This window comes from Cnephaeus nilssonii, assembly GCF_951640355.1.
Source record: "Cnephaeus nilssonii genome assembly, chromosome: 7".
Classification (NCBI taxonomy): domain Eukaryota; kingdom Metazoa; phylum Chordata; class Mammalia; order Chiroptera; family Vespertilionidae; genus Cnephaeus; species Cnephaeus nilssonii.
In genome coordinates this window covers 69055892-69078568 of record NC_137078.1, presented here as the reverse complement: position 1 = coordinate 69078568, position 22677 = coordinate 69055892, and the positions used below count along the sequence as shown (strand labels likewise).

General features: G+C 38.1%; 1 protein-coding gene across 1 annotated transcript in view; it reads left to right on the top strand.

The window, feature by feature from the left end:
* FAF1 (Fas associated factor 1) overlaps nucleotides 1–22677 on the top strand; it is a 354542-nt gene that overhangs the window by 263698 nt on the left and 68167 nt on the right. The window contains exons 14-15 of the mRNA XM_079776926.1: nucleotides 18831–18967; nucleotides 21018–21106. Of these exons, the coding sequence (XP_079633052.1) occupies nucleotides 18831–18967; nucleotides 21018–21106 (226 nt within the window). The remainder of the gene's footprint in view (nucleotides 1–18830; nucleotides 18968–21017; nucleotides 21107–22677) is intronic.

Here is a 22677-nt window from a genome sequence, read left to right as displayed (position 1 = left end):
TTTATTTTGATGTAGTCCCATTTGTTTATTTTCTCTTTAGTTTCCATTGCCCTAGGAGCAGTATCATTGAAGAAATTGCTTCGGTATATGTCTGAGATTTCGCTGCCTGTGGATTCCTGTAGTATTTTTATGGTTTCCCGTCTTATGTTTAAGTTCTTCATCCATTTTGAGTTTATTTTTGTGTATGGTGTAAGTTGGTGGTCTAGTTTCATTTTTTTGCATGTATCTGTCCAATTTTCCCAACACCATTTATTGAAGAGACTATCTTGACTCCATTGTATGTTCATGCCTCCTTTGTCAAATATTGAGCATAATGGTTTGGGTTGATTTCTGGGTTCTCTATTCTATTCCATTGATCTATATGTCTGTTCTTGTGCCAGTACCAGGCAGTTTTGAGAGCAGTGGCTTTGTAATACAGCTTGATGTATGGTATTGAGATCCCACCTACTTTGTTCTTCTTTCTCAGGATTGCTGCAGCTATTCGGGGTCTTTTTTTATTACAGATGAATTTTTGGAAAGTTCGTTCTAGATCTGTGAAATATGCCATTGGTATTTTAATGGGAAGTGCATTGAATTTATACATTGTTTTGGGTAGTATGGACATTTTGATGATGTTGATTCTACCAATCCATGAACACAGTATGTTCTTCCATCTGTTTATGTCTTCCTCTATCTCTTCTTTTAGTGTCCTGTAGTTTTCCGCGTATAGGTCTTTTACCTCCTTAGTTAAGTTTATTCCTAGGTATCTTAATTTTTTTGGTGCAGTGGTAAATGGGATTGCTTTTTTAGTCTCTCTTTCTGTAAGTTAACTATTGGCGTATAGAAATGCCATAGATTTCTTGGCGTTAATTTTGTATCCTGCTACATTACCGAATTCATTTATTAAGTCTAATAATTTTTTTATGGAGTCTTTAGGGTTTTCTATGTACAGTATCATGTCATCTGTGAATAAGGACAGCTTTACTTCTTCTTTTCCAATTTGGGTGCCTTTTATTTCTTCTTGTGTGATCGCAATGGCTAGTACTTCTAGCACTATGTCGAACAGGAGTGGTGAGAGTGGGCATCCCCGTCTTGTTCCTCTTCTTAGGGGAAATGGTTTTAGTTTTTGCCCATTGAGTGTGATGTTGGCTGTGGGTTTGTCATATATGGCTTTTATTATGTTGAGGTATGATCCTTCTATTCCCACTTTGCTGAGAGTTTTTATCAAGAAAGGGTGTTGGATTTTGTCAAATGCTTTTTCTGCATCAATTGATATGACTATGTGATTTTTATCTCTCAGTTTGTTTATGTGATGTATCACATTTATTGATTTGCGAATATTGTACCATCCTTGCATCCCTGGGATAAATCCTACTTGATCATGGTGTATGATCTTTCTGATGTACTCTGGATCCGATTTGCTAGAATTTTGTTGAGGATTTTGGCATCTATGTTCATGAGGGATATTGGCCTGTAATTCTCTTTCATTGTGTTGTCTTTATCTGGTTTTGGTATTAGGGTGATGCTGGCTTCATAGAATGAGCTTGGAAGTGTTCCTTCCTCTTGAATTTTCTGGAATAGTCTGAGGAGGATAGGTTTTAGTTCTTCCTTGAATGTTTGGTAAAACTCCCCTGTGAAGCCGTCTGGCCCCGGGCTTTTGTTTGCTGGAAGCTTTTTAATGACTGCTTTAAGTTCTTCCATAGTTATTAGCCTATTGAGATTTTTAGAATCTTCCTGAGTGAGTTTTGGAGGGTTGTATTTTTCTAGGAATATGTGCATTTCCTCCAGATTGTCTAGTTTGTTAGAATAGAGTTGTTCATAGTATTTTTTAACAATCCTTTGTATTTCTGTGGGGTCTGTTGTTATTTCGCCTCTTTCATTTCTGATTTTGCTTATTTGCGTCCTCTCTCTTTGCTTCTTGGTGAGCCTGGCTAGAGGTTCATCAATCTGTTTATCCTTTCAAAGAACCAGCTCTTGGTTTCATTGATCTTTTGTATTGTTTTTTTGGTCTCTATGTCTTTCATTTCTGCTCTGATCTTTATTATTTCCTTCCTTCTGCTCACTCTGGGCTTTTCTTATTGCTCTTTCTAATTCTTTGAGTTGTTGAGTTAGATGATTTATTACCATTTTTGCTTGTTTTTTGAGGTAGGCCTATAGAGCTATAAACTTCTCTCTCAGGACTGCTTTCATTGTGTCCCATAGCATTTGCATTGTTGTGTATTTATTGTCATTAGTCTCCAGGATGTTTTTAATTTCTTCTTTGATCTCATTGGTAACCCAATTATTGTTTAATAGCTTGCTATTCAACTTCCTAGTGTTTAAATTTTTTGGAATGTTTTTATTGTAGCTTATTTCTAATATTATGCCATTGTGGTCTGAGTAAATGCTTGATATGATTTCACTCTTCTTGAAGTTGGGGAGACTTTGCTTGTGACCCAATATGTGGTCTATTTTTGAAAATGTCCCATGTGCACTTGAGAAGAACATATATTCCATGGCTTTGGGGTGAAATGCTCTGAAGATGTCAATTAGGTCCATCTGATCTAGTGAGTCATTTAGAATTGCTGTTTCTTTGCTGATTTTTTGTCTAGAGGATTTATCCAGTGATGTCAGTGGTGTGTTAAAGTCCCCTACTATGATTGTATTGTTGTCGATCTCTCCCTTGATATCTTACAGGAGTTTTTTTATGTATTTGGGTGCTCCTGCATTGGGTACATATATGTTTACCAGGGTTATATCCTCTTGTTGTATCAATCCCTTTATTATTATGAAGTGGCCTTCCTTATCTCTTCTTATGGCCTTTACTTTGAAGTCTATTTTGTCAGATATAAGTACTGCTACCCCAGCTTTTTTTTCATTTCCATTTGCCTGAAAGATGTTTTTCCATCCCTTCACTTTCAGTCTGTGTGAGTCCCTTTTTCTGAGGTGGGTCTCTTGTAGACAGCATATATATGGGTCATGTTTTTTTTATCCATTCAGCCACTCGATGTCTTTTGATTGGAGCATTTAGTCCATTTACGTTTAAAGTTATTATTGAAAAGTACTTGTTTGTAGCCATTTTTATTTTTTGTGTCTGTGTTCCTTCTTACCTTTTTATTTCTTCTTTTTACACCAGTCCCTTTAGCATTTCTTGCATTGCTGGCTTGGTGGCGATAAACTCCTTTAGCCTTTTTTTGTCTGTGAAGCTCCTTATTTCCCCTTCAACTTTGAATGATAGCCTTGCTGGATATAGTATTCTTGGATTCAGTCCCTTTGTTTGCATCACTTTTTAAATTTCCTTCCATTCTTTTCTGGCCTGATGTCTTTCTGTTGAGAAATCATTTGATAATCTAATGGGAGCTCCCTTGTATGTAACTTTCTGTCTCTCACTTGCAGCCTTTAAGATTCTCTCTTTGTCCTGAATATTTGCCATCGTAATTATGATGTGTCTTGGTGTGTGTCTTTTCGGGTTCATCCTGTTTGGGACTCTCTGTGCTTCTGTGACTTTTTTCTTCCCCACATCAGGGAAGTTTTCTGACATTATTTCTTCAAATAGTTCTTCTAACCCTTGTTCCTCTTCCTGTCGTTCTGGCACCCCTATTATTTGTATGTTGCTTTGTTTCATGTTGTCCCATAGCTCCCTTAGTCTCTCCTCCTATCTTTTATTTTTTTTTCTTCAATTGCAATTCAGTTTGGCTGTGTTTTGCTTCCCTGTCTTCTAATTCGCTAATTCGTTTCTCCTAGTCTACTGTTGAAACTTTCCATGGTGGTTTTTATTGCAGCTATATCACTCTTCATTTCTTCTTGATTCTTACATAAGTTGTTAATTTTTTCATCCATTTCTTCTTGATTCTTACATAAGGTGTTGATTTCTTCTTCCATCCGGTTTATGAACTCTATAATATTTATTCTGAATTTTTTTGACAAATTGCATGCCTCTGTTTCACTTAGCTGCTTTTTCTGGTAATTCCTCCTTTTCTTTCCTTTGAGGATATCTTTTTCTACCCATTTTTGGTCTCACCGACTGAGCTAGATGTCAAGTTGTGCAGGGGCTGCTCCTTGGGTGGCAGTGGCTTCTCGGGCTGCTGTTGCTCCTCGGGCAGTCATGGTAGCAGCTGCTTCTCAGTTGGCAATGGCTCCTCTGTGGGTGCTGTTCGCAGCAGTGGTGTCTCCTCTGGCTGGTGGGGGAGGCTGCTCGTAGAGCTGCTGTTCCTTAGATGGGGGTGGGCTGATTATGAGGTTGCTGCTCCTCGGATGGGGACGGGTTGCGTGCAGGCGCTGCTCCTTGGACGGGGGCCGGCTGCTCACTTGGCTGCTGCTCCTCAGACAGGGGCGGACTGCTCGTGTGGCTGCTGCTCTTTAGATGGGGGCTGGCTGCGTGCTGCTGCTGTTCCTCACATGGGGCGGGCTGCTCGTGATGCCGCCGCTCCTTGGACAGGGGCAGGTTGCTTCAGGGCTATTGCTCCTCATACGAGTGGGGGTTGCTCATGCAGCTGCTTCTCCTCGGATGGGGGATGGGCTGCTTGCACAGCTGCTGCTCCTCAGGTGGGAGTGAGCAGCACGTACTGTTGCTGCTCCTCGGACAGGGGTGGGCCGCTCACCCGGCTCCTTCTCGTCGGACAGGCGCAGGCTGCATGTGGGTGCTGCTCCTCCGATCAGTGCAGACTGCACAGGGCTGCTGCTCCTCGGATGTGGGCGTTCTTCTCATGTGGCTGCTGCCCCTCAGAAGGGGGTGGGCTGCTCACACAGCTGCTGCTCCTCGGATGGGGGCGAGCTGCTCACACAGCTGCTGCTCCTCGGATGGGGGCATCACCTAGAACTTTTCATAATAAGCTATTACTTTTGCTTATTTTAAAACATTTTTTTTCCCAATTCTTCCACTGTGATATAAGCTTCATAAAAGCAAGAATTACAATGGTCTTTTTCACTTTTATTTCTTACTATAATCTCAATAATTATTTGTTGGATGTCATAAGAATGCATGAGAGCATAATGATTAAAAGTATGAATGATTTTTGGATTTAGTCAGACTAGGATTGGAATTCTAGCCGTGCCACTAGGCCACCATAGTGACATTGGGCAAGTTGCCTAAGCCTTCAAAGTTGCAGTTTGTGTATTGGAAATGGTGATTTAAAAAACCACATCCCTCAGAGTTGTTATTAGAATTGACTGGGATAATTGATTTTTAAAAGTCTGGCACTATGTATATATTTGATTTCTTTGTCTCAGACATTTATGAACATGTTGATAGGACAAAGACAAGTGGTTAACTATTTGAGGTCACTTTCAGTTTGGTAGCACTCTTCAGGTTCAATTCCCTGGTGACAAAGAATTTATCTAACTTACCCTACATATCTGAATCGTATTCTGAGGAAGACTTTTAGATGTTATGTCATATGCCTTACTGAATTCCAGATAGTTGAAGCTTATGAAATGCTCTGGAGTAACCTCATGGTTACTTGGGCTGGTTGTGTTCTTAATAATCCATGCTGCCTCCTAGTCATCACTACTGTATTCTAAGTGTTCATGCTCCATTGTCTAAGTGACTTTTCTAGACTATTTAGGGGACTTAGATCAAGTTTACTGGTCTGTAATTTTTGAAAATCAAGGTATTTACTTGTCTTTAAGGATGCAGATTCCTCACATGGTAGTAATTTCTATTATCATTCATTCTAGCTTTTTGCTGTCCCATTTGTTCAACTACCTATCCATTTCTTTATCTAGTAAATTATCCATTAAGCATTTACTGTACCATATCACTCCTTTTTTTCTCTCCTACATATTTTTGTCTGTTTTTCCATTTTGCATTTATTATTTTCCTACTTTAAAAATGGGCATAATAGCTACACAAAAATAAATATAATATAAAACAGGAAAATAATATCAGATAAAAACCAAATAAAAGTGTCAAATAATGAGTATTTATAAACACTTGAGTTGACTCAAGTTTTGTGCATAAACACTAAATACAGCTCTGTAGTTCTGGCAGCAAAAGGAGAAAAAAGGAAATGTATAGGCGTATCCTCATTTATTCATTTATACATCTAATATATATTTATTGAGTTTCTGTTTTTTGCCAGGTACTATAGCCTAGAGTTTATAGTTTATCATTTACAATTCTCATTGTCTGATTAAAGAAAGTGTAGTAGTTCATCTCAAGATTTCTGGCACTAGACTTAGTGTAATCACTTTGTAAGTTATATAAATGTCTAATTACTCTGTTGTATACCTGAAACTCATATAACATTGTATGTCAACTGTAATTGAAAATTAAAAATAATTTTTAAAAGTATTTTAAAATTTTCCTAGCACTGAATTCAAGGAAGCATTTTATTATATATGCTTTTCTGTTTGAGAGTCATTAGGTAACATGATATACTATTATTTTTCTACTGTTATTTTGCATAAGACAGATTATTTTAAACAGATATTTTTTATATCAATCTCCTGTAAAAAGCAGAGGGTTTTGTATTAAATCTTTTTTTTGTATTAAATCTTTTATTGTAATGAGAATTCTTTAGGGAGCTTATGTAATATGGTCCTTAAATAATCCTTTTTTTTTTTTCTGTAGACACAAATAACAATATGGTGATTACAAGAGTGAGAAGGGTGTGGGGGCAATAGAAGAGGGTAAAGGGGGGATAAATGGTGATGGAAAGAGACTTGACTTTGGATGGTGAACACAATACAATATATGGATGATGTATTATAGAATTGTATACCTGAAACCTATATAATTTTATTAACCAATGTCACCCAAATAAATTCAATAAAAAATCACATACACACACACACACACACACACACACACACACACATTCATTTTCTTATTATCTAACTCGTAACAGGTATAGACCTCCCAGGAAAAGCCTCCATAGTCAACCTATTCATTCAACTCTCTGTCAAACATCAATTATCTCAAGTGGGCCTTTATCAAGAGCTGGGCTGTACTTCTTGCTTGGAAGCTTTGATAAATTACTAAAGTGCTAATTTTCTGTGCTTTTGGTCATTTATCTTTAAAGACTTTCCTTCTGTGTATACGATTTATCTAATGCTCTCCCACATTTTTTTATCCACTAGACTGATAATTCTTTTCAAATACATAAGGAAATGAATGTCAAGGTTCTAATAGAAACTGACCAACTCTGAAATATATGATGCTGAACATTTTTTATGTACTAAATCACAAAGTCTCAGAATTTGCAGCTGGAAAAAAATCAGAGAATGTGATGGCATGAAAATTATATATGTATTCAAATATCTATCCTAGAGTAGGACATGATCTTATCATATGGTGATGCTGACACATACTGTAGAAATTATATAACACTATAATACAGTGCCAAGCATAGCACTGTATTATAGTGTAACTCCTTGTTTAGTGATATGAGTATGGTATTGTCATTATAACTTATTTTAGGAACCATTTTTCCATATTCTTAAGTTTGGGAGGGGGGAGAAAAAGAGAAACCAGTTTGACTCTGAAGCACATAAAAGAGAGGGAAAGAAGTAATATTTATTAACCCACAGACTAATTCTAAAAGTAGGTATCATTATCTTCATTTTATACACTGAGTGGCCAGATTATTATGATCTCTGAATGCATAATAATCTGGCCACTCAGTGTGTGCGTGTGTGTGTGTGTGTGCGTGTGTGTGTGTGTGTGTATATATACACACACACACACATATATACATATTTATATTTATACTTATATTAGAGGCCCGGTGCATGAATTCGTGCATGGGTGAGGTCTGGCCAGCCTGGCCAGGGGAAGGGGACATGGGCGGTTGGCTGGCCTGCCTGCTGGTCGAACTCCTGGTCGTGGAGACAATTTGCATATTAGCCTTTTATTATATAGGATATACACTGAGTGGCCAGATTATTATGTGTTCAGAGATCATAATAATCTGGCCACTCAGTGTATATCTTAAATATATTCCATATCAGTTCATTTTATGGCTACATAATATTCCCTTAAATTCTAAAAGATACTATAATTTAATTAGATCCTGTTGTGGGCATTTGGATTATGTCCAATATTCTGCTATTACACGCCTACACTAATTAACTGTGCACTTAGGTGATTTCCACATGGAAATCTATACTAATAAAAGGGCAATATGCTAATTAGACCAGACATCTTCCGGAAATCCTTCTGGACAAAGCCACAATGGCAGGAACCTAGGCAGAGGCAGTTAGGGGCTATCAGGCTGGCAGGGGGAGAGCAGTTAGGTGGCGATCAGACCGGCAGGGGAGGGCACTTAGGGGTTATCAGGCCGGCAGGGGAGGGCAGTTAGGGGCAATCAGGCTGGCAGGCAGAGGTGGTTAGGGGTGATCAGGCAAGCAGGCAGGTGAGCGGTTAGGAGCCAGCGGTCCCGGATTGCGAGGGGGATATCCGACTGCCGGTTTAGGCCCGACCTCTGCAGGATCGGGCCTAAACCAGCAGTCGGACATCCCCCGAGGGGTCCTGGATTGGAGAGGGTGCAGGCCAGGCTGAGGGAACCCCTGCCCTGTGCACGAATTTTATGCACCGGGCCTCTAGTATATTTTTAGACTAGGTTCCCAGATGTAGAAGTACTGATTTAAGAATATAGGTGCATTTTTAATTTTTTAATATATTTTTATTGATTTCAGAGAGGAAGGGAGAAGGAGAGAGATATATAAACATCAATGATGAGAGAGAATAATTGATCGGCTGCCTCCTGCACGCCCCCTACTGGGAATCGAGCCCACAACCCGGGCATGTGCCCTTGACTGGAATCAAACCTGGGACCCTTTCAGTCTGCAGGCCCATGCTCTATCCACTGAGCAAAACCGGTCAGGACTGCATTTTTAATTTTAATAGATATTGGCAAATTGCCCACAAGGGAGTTGGCACCAATTTCACTCTTACTAACAGTGTACAGGAGTGCCTCTTTCCCTATAACTTTGCCAATGCAAGGTATTACCAAGTTGTTTTACCTTTACTAATCTGACAGATAAAAATGGTTTCTTGCTCAGCCAGAGTGGCTCAGTTGGTTGAGTATCGTTGGTCCTGTACACCAAAAGGTTGCTGATTCGATTCCCTGTCAGGGTACATACCTGGGTTGCAGGTTTGATCCCTGTTTGGGGCATATAGGAAGGCAACCAATTGGTGTATCTCTCTCTCTTCTACCCCCCCACCCCCGCCCCTTTCCTCTTTTCCTCTCTCGACGTATGTCCTCAGGTGAGAATTTTAAAAAAAATTGTTCCTTGGTGTATAATTAGGAGTTAACTCTTTTGATTATTTTTTCAATGTTTCTGAGCCATTACTGTTTCCATTTCTAGAAGTTGTCTTTATATATTGTTTGTTGAATTTTTTCCTCATTGTTTTGTTAGAGTTCTTTATATACAGGGGTAGGCAAAAATAGGTTTACTCGGTATAGTTGTGAGTACGTGAAACACAGTTTATTCTTGTATTATTATTTATTAATTATTGTATTACTAGAGGCCTGGTGCACGAAATTCGTGCACGGAGGGGGGTTGTCCCTCAGCCCAGCCTGTACCCTCTCCAATCTGGGATCCCTCTCACAATCCAGGACTGCTGGCTCCCAACTGCTTGCCTGCCTGCCTTCCTGATTGCCCCTAACCGCTTCTGCCTGCCAGCCTGATCACCCCCTAACCACTCTGCTGCCAGCCTGTTTGCCCCCAACTTCCCTCCTCTGCCAGCCTGGTTACCCCTAACTGCCCTCTCCTGCAGGGTTGATCACCTCCAACTGCCCTCCCTTGCAGGCCGGGTGCCTCCCAACTGCCCTCTCCTGCTGGCCATCTTGTGGTGGCCATCTTGTGTCCACATGGGGGCAGGATCTTTGACCACATGGGGGCAGCTATATTGTGTGTTGAAGTGATGATCAATGTGCATAGTACTCTTTTATTAGATAGGATAGAGGCCTGGTACAGGGGTGGGGGCCAGCTGGTTTGCCCTGAAGGGTGTCCCTGATCAGGGTGGGGTTCCCTTGGGGCATGGGGCGGCCTGAGCGAGGGGCCTGTGGTGGTTTGCAGGCGGGCCATGCCCCCTGGCAACGCAAGCGGAGGCCCTGGTATCTGGAATTTATTTTCTTTCTACAATTGAAACTTTGTAGCCTGGAGCAGAGCCAAGCCTGGGGCTCTCTCCGAGGCCCGCAGGCATTTGTGTTGGGGTTATAATCGAAACTTTGTTGCCTTAAGCGGGTGGGCCCGGCCAGGGTGTGTGGAAAGCTTTGCTTCCCCTGTTGCCGGCGGCAACCCTTGCCTGCTCTCTCAAGCTCCATTCTGCAGCCATTTGTTTGAATTTGTTTGCCTTCTATAATTGAAACTTTGTAGCTTGAGTGGAGGCTTAGGCCTGCAACGGCTGGCAGAAAGCTTGGCTTGCTCTGTTACCTAGGAAACCTTGCTCTCTGTGGCTGTAGCCATCTTGGTTTGGGTTAATTTGCATACTCGCTCTGATTGGATGGTGGGCGTGGCTTGTGGGTGTGTCGGAGGTATGGTCAATTTGCATATTTGTATATTATTAGATAGGATTTTTCATACAAACATCTATAAACCTACTTTGGTGCCCCCCTGTATTATGGATATTAGTCTTTTTTTCTTTGGTTTGAAATTCATAACTTTTCCCTCTTTCACTTATCTTTTGATCTTGTTATGATGTTTTTACCATGTAGAAAATAGTCAAAATTACCAATTTTGACTTTTATATTTACCTCTGCTCCAGCTTTACTTTTTTGTTACCTTTTTATTTTTTTAATCCTTACCTGAGGATATATTTTTATTTATTTGAGAGTGAGAGAGAGAAACATGGATCAGTTGCCTCCCATACATGCCCTAACCCAGGGATCAAACCCGCAACCCAACTATGTGTCCTGAACAGGAGTTGAACCCGCTATCTTTTGGTGTATGTGACAACACTCCAACCAATTGCGCCACACCAGCCAGGGCCTTCTTGTTACCTTTTAAATATGCTAGATAAGTTTCCATTTGCTGTTTTCTCTGCCTGGAATTCTCTTCCTGGAGATATGTGTGTTTTCCCTTCCTCCTTCACCACTTTGAGTCTCTGATCAAATATCAACTTTGCAGTGAGACTTGCCCTGACTATGTATTTTAACCTCCCCTTCCCTGCTTTCTTTTTCCTCTATCACCTGGAGCTCATACTCTTTAGAGGTATCTGTTTATTTGTCTCATATCAGATTGCAGATCATCTATATAAATGAAGCAAGTGAGAATTAACATCTTCAACATGGTAATCACCTCAGTAGGCTGGACACTTGGTCTGGTGAAGCTGCCATTGCCCAAAACATTGTGAGGATAACTTCTTTAAAAACTGCCTTAAGACACAGCGTAAAGCCTTACAAGGAAAGCAGTCCTGTGTCCTGAAAGCAGTGTTTTTTAAAGTGTAGTCCATTAACCTGGGGTGGGTTAGCAGCTTATTAAAAAAGCAGTTTCTGGGCCTTACCCCAGATTTATTGACTCAGAATCTTTGAGGGAATGGGACTGAGGAACTTGCCTTATAATCAACTTGCCAGGTGATTCCTAGACCATTCAAGCTTGATGATCACTGCACTGCATGTATAGTCAGTGCCCCAAAAGGGTATGGCCCTGGTTGGTGTTGCTTAGTGGTTAGAGTGTCGGCTCTAAGCACCAAAGGGTTGCAAGTTTGAATCCCAGTCAGGGGCGCATACCTGGGTTGCAAGTTCAATCTCTGTCCAGGTTGGGACTTATGCAGGAGGCAACCAGTTGGTTGATGTGTCTATCTCACATCAATGTTTCTTCCTCTCCCTCTCTCTCATCTCTACTCCCTCTCCCTTCTACTCTTTCTAACAATCATTGGAAAAAATATCCTTCGGTGAAGATTAACAACAAAAATACACACAAAGGAGTATGTGCCCAGAGTGCTGAAGATCAGTCCTAATGGGGGAACTTCAGAAATGAGCTAAACAATGGGATTGGCTTGCAGACTGTGGAAATGATGAAAAAACAAAACTCTTTTGTTAGCTTGGTTTGCAGATGCCTAAAGTCTCACTTCACACATTAAAGGACCCTGGCTTTAATTTTCCTATTAAAGGGAAAAGGGGAAGAAAGGAGAGTTGTGTGTTGGCAAATAGGTATATGATTGCTAAGATACCTTATCTTATGTTCTGTTTTTTCTACCAAAGTACGTAAATCTGATTGAAGAAACACATGAATGATTATGTGTAAGTAATACTATACTAACACATAATGATTATGTGTAAGTTTTTACTATATTAAAAACACTAGTTTGGTTTGTTACCAAAGCGGCTTCAAGGTTAGCAGCTGCAGCTAAGGAAGTATATACAGAAGATTTGCCTCAAACTGTGAGAAGTCCTATAGCATTGTTGAACATGAATTGCTTCTGCTCAGTGAACTCATTCTGGAGAAATGGTTCACACATTATCAGAAAGACATTTAATGTGTTTAATGGCTCAAAAGTAAGCAGCCAGAAATTTTGATGTTGACTCTTGGTTTTAAAGTAATTAACATTACTAAACATATAGATGTATTAAAAAGAAAATAGTGATTTTAGTTTCATATCCACTTTTAAATATGTGACGTTTTGTAGTATTGCACAGCTGCAACATCTAGAATTGTATTTTCTTACTTTCCAATATCTATACCTGCTCTTTCATTCTTTGAATTAAAGTAAAACCAGTGAATGTTTTTATTTGGTCAACAGTTCTTTGATGCTGTATCTTATGCAAAAAATCCTTTCATGTTGGCCTGTCAATGTAAACTATCATTTTAATCCTAAAAGTTATTATGATGAAAATGTTAATTATCATTCTACAACTGATAATAAAAGAGGTACCAATTTTAAGGGACTACTATATTCTAAGAACAAATCTGAGCATTTATTTTACAAGAATGTAAGTATTTTAAAGATGGGTTATTTCCACTTTACATCTCAGGCATCTTTAAACTTATGGGAACCACACTGAAATGTAATATTCAGGAAGCCCCACCCAGTTTTATAGCCTCCATTTTTTATCAAATTTGCCTTTTTTTTTTTTTTTACGTTTTCTAGTATAGAGTAGCTAAGTAGTAAATGTTTGTGGAATTTCATTGCCCTCCCCCTAAATTGCTATGTTTCTTTTAGTATAGATTTTATGTTGAAGTACAAGTTAGTAAAAATTAGTCATTTATGTAATTATGACTTTGATGGAAAGAAACTAAGCTATATCCTGTCTTGAATTAAAATGAGATTACTTTCTTTCATATCTGATTTATTAGTAATTCTGATTTTCATTAGCAAGTTAGAAAATATCTGTGCTTCAAAGACTGAAAATTTTACTAATGATTAATATATGCTAGCCATCTATTTATTTTTCTCTCCAAACTTTTGATTAAAAGGTGAGATTTTATCTCAGATTTCTACTAGGAAGAACTGGTGAATATGAGCTATGGATTAGATTTTGTTTCTTAACCAAGGTCAAAGTTTGAGACTTCCCACTCCCTAATCCTCCAACCTCCAGAGACAAATGAGTTGCTTTATTATACCTGATTTGTGATTCACTGTTTTCTTTAATTCATTTTCTTAACCCTTTTCCTTCTTCTACTTTCCTTTTTCTCTCCCTCATTTTATTTTTTTTAATTCAATAAATCTTTATTGTTCAGATTATTACAGTTTGTTCCTCTTTTTTCCCCCCATAGCTCCCCTCCACCTGATTCCCATCCCACCCTCTTCCCTTACCTCCCCCCCACACTGTCCTCATCCATAGGTGTATGATTTTTGTCCAGTCTCTTCTCACACCCCCCCCACACCCCTTACCCCCTGAGAGTTGTCAGTCCACTCCTTTTCTATGCCCCTGATTCTATTATATTCACCAGTTTATTCTGTACATCAGATTTTTAATTCACTTGATTTTTAGATTCGCCTGTTGATAGCTATGTATTTGTTGTTCATAATTTTTATCTTTACCTTTTTCTTCTTCTTCCTCTTCTTAGAGAATACCTTTCAGCATTTCATATAATACTGGTTTGGTGATGATGAACTCCTTTAGCTTTTTCTTATCTGTGAAGCTCTTTAGTTGACCTTCAATTCTGAATGTCAGCTTTGCTGGGTAGAGTACTCTTGGTTGTAGGTTCTTGCTATTCATCACTTTGACTATTTCTTGCCACTCCCGTCTGGCCTGCATAGTTTCTGTTGAGAAATCATCTGACAATCGTATGGGTGCTCCCTTGTAGGTAATTAACTGTTTTTCTCTTGCTGCTTTTAATATTCTCTCTTTGTCTTTTGCTCTTGGCATTTTAATTATGATGTGTCTTGGTGTGGTCTTCTTTGGCTTCCTTTTGTTTGAGGTTCTGTGTGCTTCCTGGACTTGTAAGTCTATTTCTTTCACCAGGTGGGAGAAGTTTTCAGTCATTATTTCCTCAAATAGGTTTTCAGTATCTTGTTCTCTCTTCTTCTTCTGGCACCCCCATAATTCTGATGTTGGTATGCTTGAAGTTGTCCCAGAGGCTTCTTACACTATCTTCAATTTTTTGGATTCTTTTTTCTTTTAGCTTTTCCAGTTGAGTGATTTTTGCTTCGTTGTATTTCAAATCTTTGACTTGATTCTTGTGTTCCTCTAGTTTGCTGTTAGGTATCTGTATAATATTTTTTATTTCAGTCAATGTATGTTTAATTTCTAGTTGGTCCTTTTCCATATCCTCGGGTCTCTCTCATATCCTCTAGGGTCTCGCTAAATTTATCGGCCTTTTCTAGGAAATTCTTGAAAAACCTTATGACCGTGGTTTTGAACTCTATCTCCAGTCGTTTGTTTTCCTCCATTTCTTTCGTTTGTAATTTGTTTCTTTGTCTCCGCATTTTTGCTGCTTCCCTGTGTTGGTAGGGTAGCTTTGTGTGCTAGGAATCCTATATGGGCCAGTGGCTCGGCCTCCCCAGTTACCTGAGGTGGACACTCTTGATGCAACCCTTTGTGGACTGTGTGTACAGCCTTGTTGTAGTTAAGTCTTGATTGTTGTTGGTATCAGTGGGAGGAGTTGACCTCCAGGCCAATTGGCTGTGAGGATCAGCTGTGTCTACGCTGGGAGACAGCCTTATTCGACTAGACTTGAAAAATTGCAAAAGCCTCTGTGCTCAGCTTGGATGGGGCAGAGTTTCAGGGTGGAGCCTACAGCCTTGGCTTCCCATCAGCCCCGCCCTATGAGGTTCCTGGATCTCAGTGTCCCTCAGTACTTGCTGCAAGCACCTCTGAGAGAAAGGTGCCCTCGAGTTTCGACCGCTGCCAGACAGTCTACTCTCTCCCCCTATGAATCTGGATTCCCAGATTCTCGTCTGGAACTGGGGTTCAGTGCAGTCGGAACTGGGGCTCAGCGCAGTCCGGAGCTTTTGTCTCCTTTCCGCTAGGGCAATCCAGCGGCACAGTCAACAGTTTGTCCTCTGCGCACATTCCCGTGCGCGCCTCCGGAGCTCTGCCTTTCACCGCTCCCCTGAGTTTCCGCCTTACAGCCCAGATTCCCCCCGTATGAGCCTGGATCCCCAGGGTCTCGCCTGAAACTGGGGTTCAGTGCAGTTGGAGCTGGGGTTCCGTGCAGTCCGGAGCTTTTATCTCCTTCCTGCTAGAGAACGCCAGCCAGGCACTCAGCTGCCCCGTCCTCTCAGCACGCGTGCGCCCATGTCTCTGTACCTCAGGCTTTTACAGCTCCTCTGATTTTCCTTGTGGTTTTCTCTTTCCTTCTAGTTGTAGAAATTCCAGTCAGTCAGCTTTCCTGTGGTTCTGGATGATGTCCGTTTTGTCTTTTAGTTGTATTTTTGAAATTGTTGTGCAAGGCTGCAGTTTAGGTGTTTGCCTATGCCGCCATCTTGGTTTCTCCTCTCTCCCTCATTTTACCCCCTATTGAGGGTATTTGTTCTTTGTCTTTACATATTTGTCACTTTAGCTTTTTGTTTGAGGGGTTGATTAATCAACTTGTTTTTCCCCGAATAGGTCTGTGATAAGTAGGTTGTTTTGATTTATTAAAATATTTTATAATTAAAAAAACAAAGCCATTTTTCCTTGCCACAGAACAGTTGCCTTTGCTCCCACTTTGAGTTTGATATTGCAGGAGTCCAATTACTATAGACACCATTTATCCCTGCATGGCACCTCACCCTGATGAACACCATATGCCATTAGTTAGGTTGACAGCTTTGGTGTTGCCACTAAATGCACTGGCATACTTAACTCTTCTAAAGGAGAAGAACCGCATTATTTTCTTTTAAAACAACTTGTATTTTCTGAGTCTGTGTTTGTGCTGCTGGTAGTGTGCTGTAAATGCTGACTTTGTGCCGTGAATGATCTTTACAACAAGCAGAGCCTCCCAGCCATGAGAAAGATTTGATATCTGTGTTGTGAAGTACTTGTAAATTGTAGTGGAAGGAATTGACAAGTAAGAATTTTATAATTTGTGGCTGTCCATTGCCCCTATGGGCTATCAATGATTACAATTTGAAAATCTCAAAAGTACACATGATTTACTAAGTGTATCATAAGAAGATTAATTGCATTAATTAAAATTTTAACAAAGTCTCCTTTTGATTATAACAAATTACTAGTTAAGACCACTAAAAAATATCAGTTGGCTGTATGATCCCTGTATTTCTCAATTGCCTCCAAAAATTAGAATGATCTACCAATACCTGGTAGAAAACTGACCACTTTGTTGTTGTTTTATGGTTAATTGAACAGTTATGTCTTTGAAGTCTGTACCTCTCCCGAATATGTTTTGTGTAGCTTTGAAATTTGTGTAACATATTATTTTAAACCCAATAAAATAACTATATTTTCATAATTATTTTAGCTCATTTTCACAAAAAGAGAATTTGGCAACTACACAGTTTTCAGGCAAAATTTTCTTAAAATTGAATTCATAAAACCACTAAGCTTTCCTTCCTTCCTTCTTTCCTTTTCGAGGAGTATCCCAATTTAGCTAGTATTTGGTATCATTTGTGAGGCTAGTTCTGTGATGGGCATTTACTGCGTGATATCCATTTAATCCATCAATGTGAAAGCAAAAAGACCTTATTTTCTCCCTTTTGTAGGAAATGACATTCTGTGTTTTTGACATCTTTAATTTCAAAGTTTGACAATGATCAGATCAAGATTAACTTCAAATATTATGGAAAAGAAAATGAGATCTTAACTTTCTAGTCTCCTAAACTACACATCATTGAGAAACTTAAGCTATATGGGTGTGAAATTTGGAATAGAGGCTTAGGCTGCTTGAGTGCCTTTTATCCCATAATAGTTGTAGAGTATGAAGATCTGAATTTTCATAGGGGCACTGATACTAGTATTTCATGGCCAACAATGGTTTTTTTGTTGTTGTTTTTTAAAATATGTTTTTATTGATTTCAGAGAGGAAGGGAGAGGGAGAGAGAGAAACATCAATGATGAGAATCATTGATCGGTTGCCTTCTGCACGCCCCCTTTTGGGGATCGAGCCTGCAACCCTGGGCATGTGCCCTGACCGAGAATCAAACTATGACCTCCTCGTTCATAGGTTGATGCTCAACCACTGAACCACACTGGTTGGGTAACAATGGGTTTCTTAAGGCCTTGTCATTTTAAATTGGCGTAAGGTCTGGTTATTGCTGCTCTAAATGTGTATATGCGCCTGCCTTCAAATGAACTTATTTGCAGTAGTGCTAACTTGTGTTGACATTCTTGCCGACAATTCTAATGGACCTTAACACAGTCTACTTTATGTAGTCACATCACAGATTTTGGGAAGGATTCAGCCCAAATTTTGGTGGTAAATTTCTATACACAAGAAATATATGAGCTTTAAAAATTAAGAGGTTTGATTCTATTTTGAATTTGGATATCAAATGAATCTAAGCACATGACATTTTAATGCTGTTTGTCTTTTCAAATAGATTTACCTTCTAATGCATGTGACAATAGGACTTTGCTCATCAGCTAGAACATACATTTCAGAGTAGTTGTTACCTAAAATATTATCATAAGGCATAAGAAAACACACGATTTAAGTTGCCTTTCATGAACATAATTAAGAATTAATAAGCTAGTACCAGTGGCTAGTCCCCAGAATTTCCACTGTTTTGCCTTTTGTGACCTGTGTTATTAAAAGTCCATTATTTTTACAGACTTTATTAAATTGGATCTTATTAAAGCATTCTATATTTGCATTTGGTCTTTCATAATTCATTATTATTATGACATTTACTTTTTACCATCAGATCTGAAAACATATCATAAGCTACCCTTTTCTCTTGAAAGAAATGCTAATTTCAAACAGTCCTCTAATAGAAGAGAAAAGCTTTATCAGTTTTTTCATTTATTCCAGATCGTGTTAAGAATACTAATGCTAGACTTCAGTATGCTAATATCTGAGCTTTTTTTGGTCAAAAGCTTAGAATTATTATTTTTATCCCATACTAAGTATGAAACTAAAAGACCTGCTACTATTGGAGAAAACACGATTCTAAAGTACAATTCTTGATTCGAAAAACTTGTGAAAATGTTGCTAAATTCTCTTTATATTAGGATAATGGTAGTCAATTTAACTTTGTACCTTGAAATATTTGTCCTATTTAAGAAATTATTTTCTGTTAAAATTCATTTTGTTTGTTTTCTCATAGTTTAGGGTAATATAGCTTACAGTGTTTAAGACTAAGAATCCTGTGCTGTCAGCCCCATATGGCATTTAGGGTGTGTTGCCTGCTTTTCTAAATGATAATCATTTCTGTATTATTTATTATGTAGTGGAAAATTCAATACAGCAAGACTTTACATATTGATATCAAACAAGCTGTCTAATTTTAACATAACAAATTCAGCAAGTTTTATGTTGGGATACTACTAAATTTATTAAACTCTGAAATGAAACTTACTTTGCATTTTATCTCATTTTAGATTTCTGACCATGTGCAATAGACACTTTGGCAGTGTTGTTGCACAAACTATTCGTACTCAAAAAACAGACCAGTTTCCACTTTTTCTGATTATTATGGGAAAGCGATCATCTAATGAAGTATTAAATGTGATACAAGGTAAAGTACATGTTACAAGGGGAGTGCAGTGTCTTGTGTATATAATAACCTTACAATATTTACTGTCAGAGCTGACAGCCATCTTTTATATTGGTGAATATTTTTGCACTTTAAAATATAGAACTTCTTGAAGAAGAAAAACTTCAAAAAGTATAGGTACTATGAAAAATTAAATACTCTGTATGAAAATCCAACAGAAATAAATGCCTTAATAAAGTTACACAGCCCTTGAGACATAGAATAATCATGTTAAATCTTCAGTATTGCTTAATTCCCTAAACTAGCAATTAAGTCATAACCAGTTGTCAAATATGACATTTCATATATGTATATATACATAGAGATTTGCTGAATGTATGATTAGTTGAAAGAAATGCTTATCTTTAGTTATCTAGAAAACTCAATGACTTGATACTGCGAATGGAATTCCGTGTCTAAGATGCAACTCTGAGGCATGAAGTTATTAGGATACCTATGAATTTAAACTTTCCCAAAAAATTAATCTTTACATTCTTTACAAAAAAAATAAGTGAATGATTTTTTTATTGATTAGCATAAAATATTACCTTATTCATGGCAAAGCTTAAATTGAAAATAGTATCTCTTTCCTATGCCACAAGTAAAAAGATGTTTCAGGTGCACCACACTAAATAAAACCTTCAGTATTTTATGTTTTCTCTATAACTAGAACAATCAGTTTCATAAATAATGTTGAAGAACTGCTCAGCTGCCCTGGCTAGTTTGCTCAGGAGCATTGGCCTGTGGACAGAAGTGTCGTGGGTTCGATTCCCTGTCAGGGCACATGCCCAGGTTTCGGGCTCGATCCCCAGTAGGGGGCTCATAGGAGGCAGCCAATCAATGTTTCTCTCTCTCCCTTTCCCTTTCTCTAAAATCAATAAAAACATATTTTTAAAAATGCTCACTTTTTTGTCTACATATCTCTGTGAGGTCAGATTACTTCATAAATTTCAACTAAGACAATATATTATAATTGATTTACTATAGAAGTAGATATGAGAATCCAATTTGCTCTGTTAAGCCACACATTAAAGAGATTTTTTTTTTAATGTTGGACAATGCCATTCTTTTCACTAAACTTTTTCTATTGGAATATAGAGTCATTTTTCATAAAAATGTGACATTGACACATAATGACTTTATTATTGTCATTTCTAAAAGATTTGATAAGTATGTTTTAAATATTTCAGTTTTAATTTCTATCACAGTAAATGTTGATATCTGTAACCCACATACAATTCTTTAGGGATCTCAAGAGTTTAAAGGGATTCTGAAGCCAAAAAGTTTGAAAACCACTGCAGTAAGCTATAAAGAAGAAATTTGCCCTGAACTGCATTAACTGGTATCATTAAGGGCTTAAGTATAAAGTACCCATAAGACCAGTTTGGCAGTGAGTCCTTACAGTTAGGGTTGAAGCATAGTTTATAAGCAGTGGCTTAAGCCTGAAAATTAATGGTCAGTATGTAGTCAATTTTACCACTATGAATGGTATTTTCCCATTGATGATTCTAGTACCCTTCATAAAATACTCATGCCTTGTACTCTGAGTCATATGCACTACAGTTTACAAATAAGAAATGAAAACCCAAGGATTTGCTCAGGAACAAAATCTGCATTAAACTTGATCCTAAACTTTTTGCCATTTATCATGTCTGTTCATAATAACTACCTGTGATTATGCATGTATTATGTACTAGGCACTTTACATTATCTCTAATCCTTCTAAGAACCCTACAGAGATAGTGTTACCTTTATTTTGCAGATAAGAATATTGATCCTTAGAGAGCTACAGTCAATCACTCATTCATTTATTTGTTTATTAAGTGAGTATTAGTTAAACTCTTGTCATGTGCTAGATAATTTCTAGATCATAGTGATGAAACTAAGGTTATAACTGTGACTACAAAACCAATTTTAACTAGATAAGAGCATATTAGTTTGTACATTTTTTAGATTATAGTTATTATGATTAATTCTAGAATGACTTCCCATTTTATAATAATTAAGTTTGACAATCTCCATGTGTTGCTAGGTAACACAACAGTGGATGAATTAATGATGAGACTCATGGCAGCAATGGAGATCTTCACAGCCCAACAACAGGAAGATATAAAGGATGAGGTAAGGTGAAAGTTTAAGTAGACCTTTATTAGAATTCTGGTGAGTGACTTGTCAAATGGTGATGCTTGCCTATGTTATGATTGATAAGTAAGAATGATAAAGATGCATTTCCAGATTAAACAAGACTTTTATGTCATTGAGTTTACCTTGCAGTCCATTCTTTTCATGACCCCATGACCCACCAATATAACTTTATGGACATTTATGCTTTGCTAGATTTGGTGTAGTGATAGGAAGTGAATTTGCAGGAAGTGAATTCCAAAGTGTATTTATGGAAGAAACTACAGTCCAGGAAATCTTGTCTACTATATGGATTTTTTACTCACTTTTAAGGTCCTTTTTACTCTTTTTAAATATGAGATTGACTAGCAATAAACACGGTTTACATTTGAACATATTTTTGAAGCACTGTGAGGATTAGCAAAAGATCTCCAAAATTCTGAATTTCTCAGTCTCTTGAATATATTCATGTGGTATAGAGAACATGAGCATGGACCCTCAAATAAAATACTAATAACAGCAATATTGATAATGACAAAGGTTGTCAACACTTAATGAATATTTATCATGTGCTCCTCAAAACATATGATCCTCAAAACAACCCCATGTGGTTATATAGGAATCAGACAGTCTGGCAGGAAACAGGTGGCACTTTCAAACTGGGTGAGTTGAAAAGAGTTTAATAAGGGAACTGTATAAAGATATGGACAGGGTTAATGGAAGTCAACAATGGGTAATACAGAGTCTAGGGCTTAAGGGAGCCATTACCATCCCTATGGTTAAAGTCCTAGGGATGGTGTATGGAGAGGGATATAACCAGCCCTTGGTGACCTGGTAGGGAATAAACTGCTAGTACCTCCTATTCATCTAACCCAACTAGAACCTCCCTGGGCAAAAAGATAGGTAGAGCATGGATACTGAGGGGCAATGGAAGATAATCTAGCACAGATAGGTACTATTTTCTCCATTTTTCAGATGAGAAAACTGAGGATCAAAACGTTAATTTACCCAAGGTCATACAGCTGGTGGAACCTATAATAATCTTAAGTAATCATTAGTGCTTTATCAGTCAAGAAATTTCTAGATTTGGAAAATAGCTTTAAGACAAAATAGGAAACAAATATTAACATTTGTTAATTTGAGATGCTAAGTTCACACCTATTAATAAAATCATCTTTAATTTTGTTTGTTTTTAATTAAATTACAAAAATATTTCTATAGGACAAATAAGGAAGAGTTTGATTTCTAAGCGAAGATGAAAAGTTTCTAGGTATAGTGAATGTTTTCAATAGAATACTCTTTATCTGTTGCAAACGGGACATGTAGACAATTTTAATATAATCTTGTATATTTTATTTTATTTACTTGTCTGTCTTTCATAAGCCTGAGTTTGTTAAAAGAGCAAGGTTGTATCATATTCACATTTGTAGCTCTATATCCCCTGACAGTATACCTAGGAGTAGGCACTCAAATGTTTGTCGCCCTGGCTGGTTTGCTCAGTATTTAGAGTATCAGCCTGCAGACAGAAGGGTCTTGGATTTGATTCCCAGTCAAGGGCATCAAATCAGTTG